An 11,688-nucleotide genomic window follows, 5' to 3' on the forward strand; every position below is an offset into this window, starting at 1 on the left:
CCAGCGAGTGAACGACAGAATGTTATGGGTCGAAGCTGCAAGAGCTGCTGCAGTTAACCCAAATCCTTGTGTAGGATGCACCTACAAGACTTTTCAAGCTTGCAAGCCCTCATCATTCAGTGGAACGGAAGGACCGATCGGTTTAACCCGGTGGATAGAAAAGATGGAGACTGTGTTTAAAATCAGTGGTTGTGTTGAAAAGGACATGACCAAGTATGCATCGTGCACTTTATAAGATAGTGCACTCACGTGGTGGAAAAATTACGTGAAGGCTGTAGGAGGAGATGTAGCTTATGATACCCCATGGGAAGAATTCAAAATAATGTTAATCAACGAGTATTGTCCAAGGAACGAGGTTAGGAAGTTGGAAGATGAATTACGAAGCCTGAAGGTTGTTGGTACTGAAATCACCAACTACAATCAGTGATTCATGGAATTAGTTTTGCTATGTCCTGAATTGGTTCCAACCGAAGAACGGAAGATTGAAATGTACAAAGATGGTTTGCCCAAAAAGGTCAAGGCAAATGTTACAGCATCGAAACCTAAGACAATTCATGAAGCTATAACCATGGCAAACGAGCTAATGGATCAGGTCATCATGGATAAGAAAGTATCCAATACTGATGTGAAGGTATCAGGTAACAAAAGAAAGTGGAATGGAAATTATGATCGAGGTAACCAACAACAATCTTTTAAGAAACAAGAAATCATGCAAGGTGCGGGTAGTGGTTTAAGCTTTGGTTATAAAGGACAAAATCCTTTATGCAACCGATGCCACAAACATCACTCTGGTTACTGTAATGTGGTATGCAACAAATGTAATCGAAAGGGTCATCTTGCTGAAGATTGTAGGGCTCTCGTTACAAATACAAATGGTACCAAGACTCCTGCCACTAATGCAAATAGAACTGTTTTGGCTACTGTTACTTGTTATGGATGTGGGAAACAGGATCATTATAAGAGCCAGTGCCCGAATCCAGAGAAGAATATCGGACCTGCACGTGGGAGAGCATTTGTTATTAATGCTAGAGAGGCATGTGAAGACCCGGAGCTTGTTACGGGTACGTTTACCATTAATAACTTATCCGCATCTATTATATTTGATACTGGTGCCGATAGAAGTTACGTGAGTAGAGACTTTTACGCTAAATTGAATTGTTCATCATTACCTCTAGATGCTAAGTACATGATTGAGTTAGCTAATGGTAAACTAATTAAAGCCGATAAAATTTGCCGTGATTGTAAAATAAATTTAGCCGGAGAAACATTTAAAATTGACTTAATACCCGTAGAATTAGGAAGTTTTGATGTAATAGTCGGCATGGACTGGATGTCCAAAGTAGGAGCTGAAGTTGTGTGTGCCAAGAAGGCAATTCGCATTCCTTGTAAGGATAAAATGCCGGTGATGATTTATGGAAAGAAGGGTAACTCAAAGCTAAAACTCATTAGCTGTTTGAAAGCCAAGAAGTGTTTAGAAAAGGGATGTTATGCTATTCTAGCACATGTTAATAAAGTCGAAAAGAAAGAAAAAGAGAAGTGCATCAACGACGTGCCTGTGGCAAAAGATTTTCCTGAAGTTTTTCTGGAAGAGTTGCCGGGATTACCTCCATTTAGATCTGTAGAATTTCAAATAGATTTAGTACCAGGAGCTGCACCAGTTGCCCGTGCTCCATATAGACTTGCACCGTCCGAGTTAAAAGAACTTCAGAGTCAGTTAAAAGAATTACTGGATCGTGGATTCATACGACCAAGTACTTCACCGTGGGGAGCTCCGATTCTATTTGTTAAAAAGAAAGATGGATCTTTTAGGATGTGTATAGATTATCGTGAATTAAATAAGTTAACTATCAAGAATCGGTATCCACTACCGAGAATTGACGACTTATTTGATCAACTCCAAGGATCATGTGTGTACTCGAAAATTGACCTAAGATCGGGCTATCATCAATTACGTGTCAAAGAAGAAGATATACCGAAAACTGCTTTTCGGACACGTTATGGTCATTACGAATTTTTGGTCATGCCGTTTGGATTGACGAATGCGCCAGCTGTATTCATGGACCTCATGAATCGAGTTTGTAGTCCATATTTAGATAAGTTTGTTATTGTTTTCATTGATGACATTCTTATTTATTCCAAGAGTGAGCAAGAGCATGAGCAGCATTTAAAGTTGATATTAGAGTTGTTGAGAAAAGAACAGCTATATGCTAAATTTTCTAAGTGTGCATTTTGGTTGAAAGAAGTGCAATTTCTTGGCCACGTTGTTAGTAGCAAAGGAATTCAGGTTGATCCAACAAAAATTGAAGCCATTGAAAAATGGGAGACTCCTAAGACACCAATGCAGATACGCCAATTTTTGGGTTTAGCCGGTTATTATAGAAGGTTTATTCAAGATTTTTCCCGAATAGCTAAGCCGTTGACAGCGTTAACGCAAAAAGGGAAGAAATATGAATGGACATCTGAGCAGGAGAGTACATTTCAATTACTAAAGAAGAAGTTAACTACGGCGCCTATTTTATCGTTACCAGAAGGGAACGATGATTTTGAAATATATTGTGACGCTTCGCGACAAGGTTTTGGTTGCGTTCTTATGCAACGGAAGAAAGTTATTGCATACGCATCCCGACAATTGAAGATTCACGAGCGGAATTATACGACGCATGATCTAGAACTGGGAGCAGTCGTGTTTGCATTGAAGATATGGAGACATTACTTGTATGGGGTTAAATGCACTGTGTTTACTGATCATAAAAGCCTTCAACATATTTTTGATCAGAAACAGCTGAACATGAGGCAACGTAGGTGGGTCGAGTTAATAAACGACTATGATTGTGAAATTCGTTATCATCCCGGGAAAGCGAATGTGGTGGCTGACGCACTAAGCAGAAAGGAACGAGAACCAATTCGAGTACGAGCGATGAACATAAAAATTCGCATGAATCTCAACTCACAAATCAAAGAAGTTCAACGAGAAGCACTTACTAAAGAAAATATAGGAAATGAAATAATGAAGAAGTATGAGAAGCAACTCGTTATACGGGAAGATAGAATTCGATATTTTGCAAATCGTATTTGGGTACCGAAGTTGGGTGGATTAAGGAAGTTGATATTGAACGGGGCACATAAGACAAGATACTCGATACATCCTGGAGTTGGAAAGATGTACCAAGATCTTAAGACACATTATTGGTGGCCTAATTTAAAGACAGACGTTGCAACATATGTTGGGGAGTGTTTAACTTTTTTCAAAGTCAAAGCAGAACACCAAAAGCCGTCAGGGTTACTTCAACAACCAGAAATCCCAGAATGGAAATGGGATGGTATTACCATGGATTTCATCACGAAGTTACCAAAGACTGCCTGGGGATACGACACCATTTGGGTAATTGTTGATCGTCTTACCAAATCTGCACATTTCTTGCCTATAAAGGAAACGGATAGAATGGAGAAACTATTACGATTATATATAAAGGAAATTGTTTCAAGGCATGGAATACCTATTTCCATTATATCTGATCGTGATAGTAGATTTACCTCAAAGTTCTGGCAATCACTACAGGAGGCACTAGGAACTCGTTTGGATATGAGCACCGTATATCATCCGCAAACCGACGGGCAGAGTGAAAGAACGATTCAGACTCTTGAAGACATGCTCAGGGCATGTGTGATCGATTTTGGAAACGGATGGGATAAATATCTACCATTAACAGAATTCTCGTATAATAATAGTTATCATGCGAGCATTAAAGCGGCGCCATTCGAAGCACTGTATGGAAGGAAGTGTAGATCTCCTATTTGTTGGAATGAAGTAGGAGATCGACAATTAACTGGTCCCGAGATCATACATGAAACTACTGAAAAGATAGTACAAATTAAGGAGAGATTGAAAACAGCCCGTAGTCGCCAAAAGAGCTACGCTGATGTTCGAAGGAAACCATTAGAGTTTCAGATCGGTGACATGGTTATGTTAAAGGTATCACCATGGAAAGGTGTAATACGTTTCGGCAAAAGGGGTAAACTGAACCCAAGGTACGTAGGCCCGTTCAAGATCATCGAACGCATTGGACCGGTAGCTTATCGACTCGAGTTACCGCAACAACTCGCCGGAGTACATAATACATTTCACGTCTCAAACCTTAAGAAGTGTCTTGCAAAGGAAGATCTCACCATTCCTCTTGAAGAAATCCATGTCGACGAGAAACTACAATTTATCGAAGAACCAATCGAAATCATGGATCGTGAAATTAAACGGCTCAAGCAGAGCAATATACCGATCGTTAAGGTTCGTTGGAATGCTCGAAGGGGTCCCGAGTTTACATGGGAACGGGAGGATCAGATGAAACAAAAATATCTACATTTGTTTCCCAATGACGCAAAATAGGTACAATTTTAAAATTTAGGGACGAAATTTATTTAACGGGTAGGTACTGTAATGACCAGGACTTTTTCGATCAATCTATACTTATAAGATTAATATTTACATAAATTAAACCTTACCAACATGATAAGCAACCCAAATTGTTGAGACTTATGTTTTTGAAAAGAGATTTACACAACGTTTGACCGTCTAGTTTGACCGATGATATCACGAACTATATAACATATGATAATTATACGTTTGTGTATATATATGTATATATACATATTTAACATGATCTAAGGATGTTTTAATATCTCATTTTGTATTAATAACAATAAGTTATAAGTATATTTTGAAACTATTAACTTAAGTTTTCAAAACGATAACTTTAAGTAACGTTTTTTTTTTTATATAAATACTTATAACCTATAATGTTTATACATATATCGTATATGTAATGTATTTAATCACTTTTTAAGTACTTAAATACATAAAACAATATAAGTATATTCACAAAAGATAACTATATTTGAATCCTCGTTCCGTTTTCACAAGATTTCTATACGTATATTTAGAGTATATGTACTCGTAACATACCTAGCTTCTATACGTATTTACTATTAGTATATACACATCAAATCACCACCAACCAACCCTTGTTCATGCCTTAAGTATAGGGTAATTAGAGATTGGAAGTTAGTATGACAAATTGCACAAAATAACAACATGAAATTTTGTTCTTGTCTTCCCATTTTCACGCCACCACCACCATAAAAGTACCCTCCATCTTCAAACTTTGCTACATCAATTTTCTAGATAGGAACACACACTTTCAAGTCTCATGTATCCCTAAGTAATCCAGCAAAAATCCTCTCAAGAATCACCCTAAAAATCACCATATCAAGATCAAACAAAACACTACAAAATACTACTTTCATTTCAAGTTTATGTCTTAAGTTGCTTCCAATCTTCCATTCAACTCCATCACTCTTTTGGTTCTAGGTTTTTACTCCTCTTTTACAGCAATCTTGTCTAAGTAACTTGAGGTAGTAACTTTGTTCATAACCTTATTCGATTCATATATATATATATATATAGCTATCTTATTTTATGGTATAAAATTTTAACAACAAGAACATAGTTTGAATATTTTCAAACTTGTTTGCAAACTAAATAGATCCTTCTAACTTAACTTTTAAAATACTTCAAGACATGTAATATATCATAAATATATACTAATTTAACAAGGTATAACTTGGTTTTTCAAAGAACACCTTAAAAACTGTTTTTACAACGTCGGAGTGCAACCGGGGGCGGTTTTGGGTGGGATAAATAAAAACTATTTTGAACCTTGAATTGGAGGTTTATTTTCTGGAAAAATGATATTTACTATGAATATGATAACACATAAAAATTTCATGATTTAACTCAAAGTATAAGTATTTTTAGAAAAATAATCATTTAATATTGTTTATATGATGGAAAATGATTAACTTCATAAGTTTCACCAAAGTTTGACCTATGACCTGTGATTTTGAATACAAACTAAGGTATTTACAGTTCATATTCTTAAAGAGGGACTCGATCCAAGGAAGTGGCAAGTTGAACCAACGAAAACGGAGTTGTAACGAAGAAACTATGACCAAAACAAGATCGGATATCCAAAACTAGTTTAGCCACGAAAATAATTGGAGAAAAATTAAATGAATCACATCTTTCTAAAATAACATGATATTTTATATATATGTACTCATAATTTAATTTTATATATTTCAGGACCACCCGTAAACAATACGAGAAGATTAATCATAAGATCCCATGATTGTACGCAACACGTCATTTGACAACACCGGTACTTTATGTACGCAACACGTCATTTGACAACACCGGTACCGTGGGTCAAGATTAATCCCGACCAATACAAATACGATGGGGTTTTATTTATTTCGATGGGGGTTTTATTTATTAAACACCTAAATATGAACCATTAAAATTGAATTACTAACATCGGACTGCTAACTATGGACTAAGAAATTATTAAAAGTATTAAAAGTATAATAAGTATATATATGTGACGATTGTTTAAAATGGAAATATATTGATAAACTATATATGGATAGGTTCGTGATATCAACCGGAGACCAAGTCAAAATATATATATCTTCAAGGCAAAAGTGAGTATATAGTCCCACTTTTAAACTCTAAGTATTTCGGGATGAGAATACATGTATTTTATGTTTTAAGTTATGGACACAAGTAACTGAAAAATATATTCTACGTTGAGTTGTACCACTGGCATACTTCCCTGTAGCTTGGTAACTACTATTTACAGCGGTATTGTAAACGCGAATCCTGTTGATAGATCTATCGGGCCTGACAACCCCAACCGGACTGGACGACCAGTATTCAACGGTTGCACAGTACTTCGTTTCGTGACTACACTTGGTACGGTGTAGTAAGATTTCATAATAAAGGGAATATGCGACGTGATTAAATGTTAAGTATGGTTACCAAGTGCTCAACCACTTAGAATATTTTTATTAAAATGTTTACATATGAAATCTTGTGGTCTATATTTATACCGCTGCTGGCATTAAACCTATATCTCACCAACTTTATGTTGACGTTTTAAACATGTCTATTCTCAGGTGATAACTAAAAGCTTCCGCTGCAACATGTTGAATTTAAGCAAGATCTTGAGTATGCATATTTGTGTCAAAAATAAAACTGCATATCCGAGGAATTGTAATGTAAAATATGCTAGAAATCGTATTGTTATCATCACATGTAAAGTTTGTAAGTCTAAGATTATCGCTAAACGATAATCATCTTTATATTGTCTAAAGCTTGTATTAACATAAGAGTTATGGTTTGTAATGTAAAATAAATGCAGTTGTTCTTTTAAAAATGTCGCATATAGAGGTCAATACCTCGCAATGAAATCATACGTTATCTAACTCGTTCTTATGGTTAAGGACGGGTTATGACATGCTTGCTTTCAAACTGTTTTACGCTTAGACACAAGTACATGAAAACTTTAATTTGATTAGTTCAAACTGTGCTAACATGCTTTGATTCATGCTAAATCCCTGCCATGATATCGTTAGTTGCTGGAATTTTGGCAAGCTTAGTTATTGTGAGTAGCGCTATTGAGAGTGACGTCTCTATCCGGATGACCGCTGGTCAATGGATACATAATAATGATTCAACGACACGAACGTGATGTGTTTAAGGTAACTTATGGTTAGCTTCGATATCATATACCTCAGCACTACTAACGAACTGATTAATCTTTATAACTAAATCTTGTGGTCTAAAAACTTGTTATAATTACTAAACCTATGTAGTTCACTCAACCATTCTGGTTGACACTTTAAGCATGTTTTGTTTCAGGTGAAGATTACTAAAGATTACTTGCTATTTGAACTTTGCTGCTTTTGGAGTCCGCATTTATACATTCATATTATTGCATTAAAACATTTAAGTTACATTTACATCTCGAATTTACAATTGTAACGACTTATTACCTTCCGCTGTTTTAAATACATTAGTTTATATTAAAAACGTCTTATTTAGAGTCGTTCTCGTTTATACATACTTGGGTTGTGATATTGTGAAGTCATATTTCCCCGGCCCTATTTGGGGGTATGACAGAGTTAGCTAGGTTTTAGGTCTTTCTAGATTGTTTACTTGTTTAGAACCTTAACGGTCGTCAGGTCGCTGTATCAGTTTATAAAATTCTTCATTTATTGATGAAGGTATTCTAATTTTAATAGTATTCGTTATTTTATCCCAAAAAAAAAGAAAGAAATTAAAGAATAAATTGTATATAAAAATATGTAATGAAGAAAAAGATGAACTTTAGGTCAATGAATACGTCACAAATTTGTATAATTACCTAAAATGTAAAGGACATTTATTCTCTTGAAAAGGAAGGTGTAAGCCACCCTCAAAGTAAGTATACATTGGTCTTGTTCGTTACGTAGTTCAAAAGCCTGCATTTTTATGTTCGGTATTATATTATGATTGGTGATTAGATATCCTGATACATCAACTACAAATGACAACGTACAAAAACTTTCCTAAAATCATAAAATTCACACTTTTTCTATAATTCCAATAAATAAACTACCTTATCATGACTTCTTTTGTCTAAATTTATAAAACAATTTACTACTTTTTTTTTTTTTTTTTTTTTTTTTTTTTTTTTTTTTTTGTGAAATGCAAGCTAGTATTAATCAACCAGAATGATACATGAGAGTTAAGATCGTATTAGAAGGCCATACAAGAACCTACAGGCCATCTTCAACATACAAAAAAACACAAGATTACATAGTTGGTGAGTTTGCGAGATGGCAAACAAAGTAAACACAAAAATAAGAACGCGATCTATGGTAAACAAAGATAAACTTTTGGATTGCTTAACCACGTTAGCCAATCGAGTTTATTCCCTTTGATTCGTTGAGATATCCACTCAAATGACTTGATTTCAATTTCATTAAGCGCCATCGGAGCGTTCAAAGATTTCCCTCGGAATACTTTGTTGTTCCGATTTTTCCAAATAAAGTAAACACAAATCCAATGTATTGCCTGTCAAATTTTCCTACCAAGTGGAGGCGTATGACCCGAAGCGAAACCTGAGATGACTTCATTGATGCTAAAGTTTGTGAAATCGCCAAATCCCCACCACCCGAATACCCGATTCCAAACCTCGAGAGCGTGAGGACAAAAGATGATAGAGTGGTCAACCGTTTCGATGTCCTCGTCACACAAGGGACACCTAACGGACTGCAAGTCAATACCCCTTTTGTCAAGTTTCTCCCTAACCGGTATCCTCTTTTTTCGAACCCTCCAAGCAAGAACCTCCAATTTTTTCGACACTAGGTCAATGGCGACTTTATGTGAAGCCCCGCGGGGTCCCGTGACACAACTAGTTTTTCGAAATTTATCACAATATTTTTATTTTTTTTGTATAGGACACCACTAAATATAATAATGTGACCCCATAATATTTTAAAGACTATAGTTTAATAGTTTGGACTGTTAAAAGTATTGAAATTAGCCCACTTATAATTTTATAGTATGAGTAATTGAATATATTAAATATAAAAATAAACAAACCTTTGTCCAATTCCAATTTTAATTCTCTTTTACTTCCTTCTACGTCACAATTTCTTACGGTTCTATCTTCAATCCTTCTAAATCACCTATCCATTTAATTTTTGTCAATCCATATCCATATTCATATCCATATCTATTTAAATTTAGTTCATCCATCTATATTCATATCCAGTGGATTAAGCGGATTAATGGATATCTATTGGATATGTAAGAAATCTTATAATATTTTCAAATATAATGAAAACAAAAATATAATATATCATGACATAATTTAAAATTCTTCCACCAGAATGTGTAATGTTTGTCTAAGAATGAACATAATTTGTTAAATTACTATCAAATATATAGTATGACAAATTTTGTGTAATTTTTATGTTGAGATATACATGTTTTATTATGAGTACTCATAGTGAATTCATTATATAGTTGCAAGTAAGATGTATGTGTAATCAGAAATATATTTGTAATGGTTATTGTATATGAATCCCTAATCTCATCACTCATAACTACATAACTTATTCTTTTCGAAAAGTCAAGGAAAACAACAATTTTACAGCTAATGTTAATGTTATGTGATTCATATTGATAATAGGTTGTAAAATTGCATTTTAAAATTGCTACTGTAAAATTGCTACTCTATAGGCCATGAACTAAAATAGTATTGTAAAATTGTTACTTTATAGGCCATTGTTACTTTAAAATTGCTACTGTATATGCAATTAATTGCTACTGCATATGAACAATCTTATATTTTGTTAGTATTATTCAATTTTATGTTTGTGTTTTGGGCACCACCCGACCCGACCCGACCCGATTTGACCCGACACATTCAATATTTTTGTGCAAGAAAGTTATTGAATAAATTTTTGGGACCCCATTTGGTTTGAATCCTAGAATCGCCACTGCACTAGGTTGTTTCTTAGCGTGCCAACTGATGAAAAGTGACTCCCCAGTAATTGTTCATTAATAAAAGTAGATAGTTGCTTAACCGAAAACCTCCCGTTAGAAGCAAGTGACCACCGCCATTCATCGCCGTTGTTGATGTCGAACCTGTACCCAGCTATCAAGTCTTCAAGAGCTAATAAATCTGATCTTGTGCGTCCTTTAGGATCCCTTAGCCACTTAAAATTAGTGGTACCCAACCCGTATTGCTGTTAACATTTACACGATCCATAACCCGAGCCTCTTTATCACTTTCTAGCATGAAAAGTCTTGGGAATTGCTGCAGAAAGTTGCTGTCTCCCAACCAGTTTTCTGACCAAAACTCTGTTGAAGATCCGTTCCAAACGGTTTTGCACATAGAACCTGAAAAGGGAATGCCCAAGCCATCGAGGCATCTTCCTGCTAAAATAATATTAACCCAAGTGCCAGCAAAATAAGAACAAGAAATATCACCCCCCGAACCGAGCCCCTCGTTTGGCCCGTAAATGCTAATAATAATTTTAACCTATAGTGAGTTGGTTTCGGTTTTGAACCTCCACCACCATTTACCCAATAATGCAAAATTTTTACTTTTTAAAGACCCAAAATTTAACCCCCCATGCCCGTAAGGTGAGATCACACTTTCACATTTAACCTAAGGGATTTTACAACCCGAATCTGACCCACCCCAAAAAAACACACGCCTCACACTCTCTAGAAGTTTAAGCACACAATGAAGAGTACGAAATAGCGAGAAGTAGTACAAAGGTAGACTATTGAGGACCGATTTAATAAGAGTTACCCTTCCACCAAATGACAACGTTCTCACTTTCCAATATGACAACCTCGATTTAATTTTATCAATCACAACCTCCCAATCCTTTAGCTTTTTCATCTTGGAGCCGATTGGGATCCCAAGATAAGTAAAAGGAAATTTCCCGATCTTACAACCAAAATTATTAGCAATCGACCCAAGTTCTTCATCTTTAACTCCAATACCATAAATAAAACTCTTTTGGAAATTCACTTTCAAACCGGATGCGAGTTCAAAACATTTAAGAAGATTATGAAGACTATACATGTTTTCTTTACTCCAATCCCCGATAAAAATCGTATCATCCGCGTATTATAGATGCGACACCACCACCTTGTCATTACCAATTTCAACCCCTTTGAAACACCCTTTATCCATTACCGCCTTAGTCAAAATATTAAGCCCCTCGGCCGCCAATATAAAAAGAAAAGGGGAAAGGGGGTCCCCTTGGTGAATACCTCTTCCAAGTGAA

The 11,688-nt window shown here is 35.4% G+C and overlaps 1 protein-coding gene across 1 annotated transcript; it reads right to left on the reverse strand.

The window, feature by feature from the left end:
* Positions 1-8,953: 8,953 nt before the first annotated feature.
* Positions 8,954-11,483, reverse strand: LOC139849459 (uncharacterized). Its single transcript, XM_071839117.1, has 4 exons — positions 11,205-11,483; positions 10,718-10,822; positions 10,478-10,632; positions 8,954-9,290 (listed from the first exon to the last, which is right to left on the reverse strand). Exons 1-4 carry the CDS (start codon positions 11,481-11,483, stop codon positions 8,954-8,956), a joined length of 876 nt encoding a protein of 291 aa, XP_071695218.1.
* Between the last annotated feature and the right edge of the window lie 205 nt (positions 11,484-11,688).

The sequence above is a fragment of the Rutidosis leptorrhynchoides genome, chromosome 5 (assembly GCF_046630445.1).
Source record: "Rutidosis leptorrhynchoides isolate AG116_Rl617_1_P2 chromosome 5, CSIRO_AGI_Rlap_v1, whole genome shotgun sequence".
In the NCBI taxonomy this organism is placed as follows: domain Eukaryota; kingdom Viridiplantae; phylum Streptophyta; class Magnoliopsida; order Asterales; family Asteraceae; genus Rutidosis; species Rutidosis leptorrhynchoides.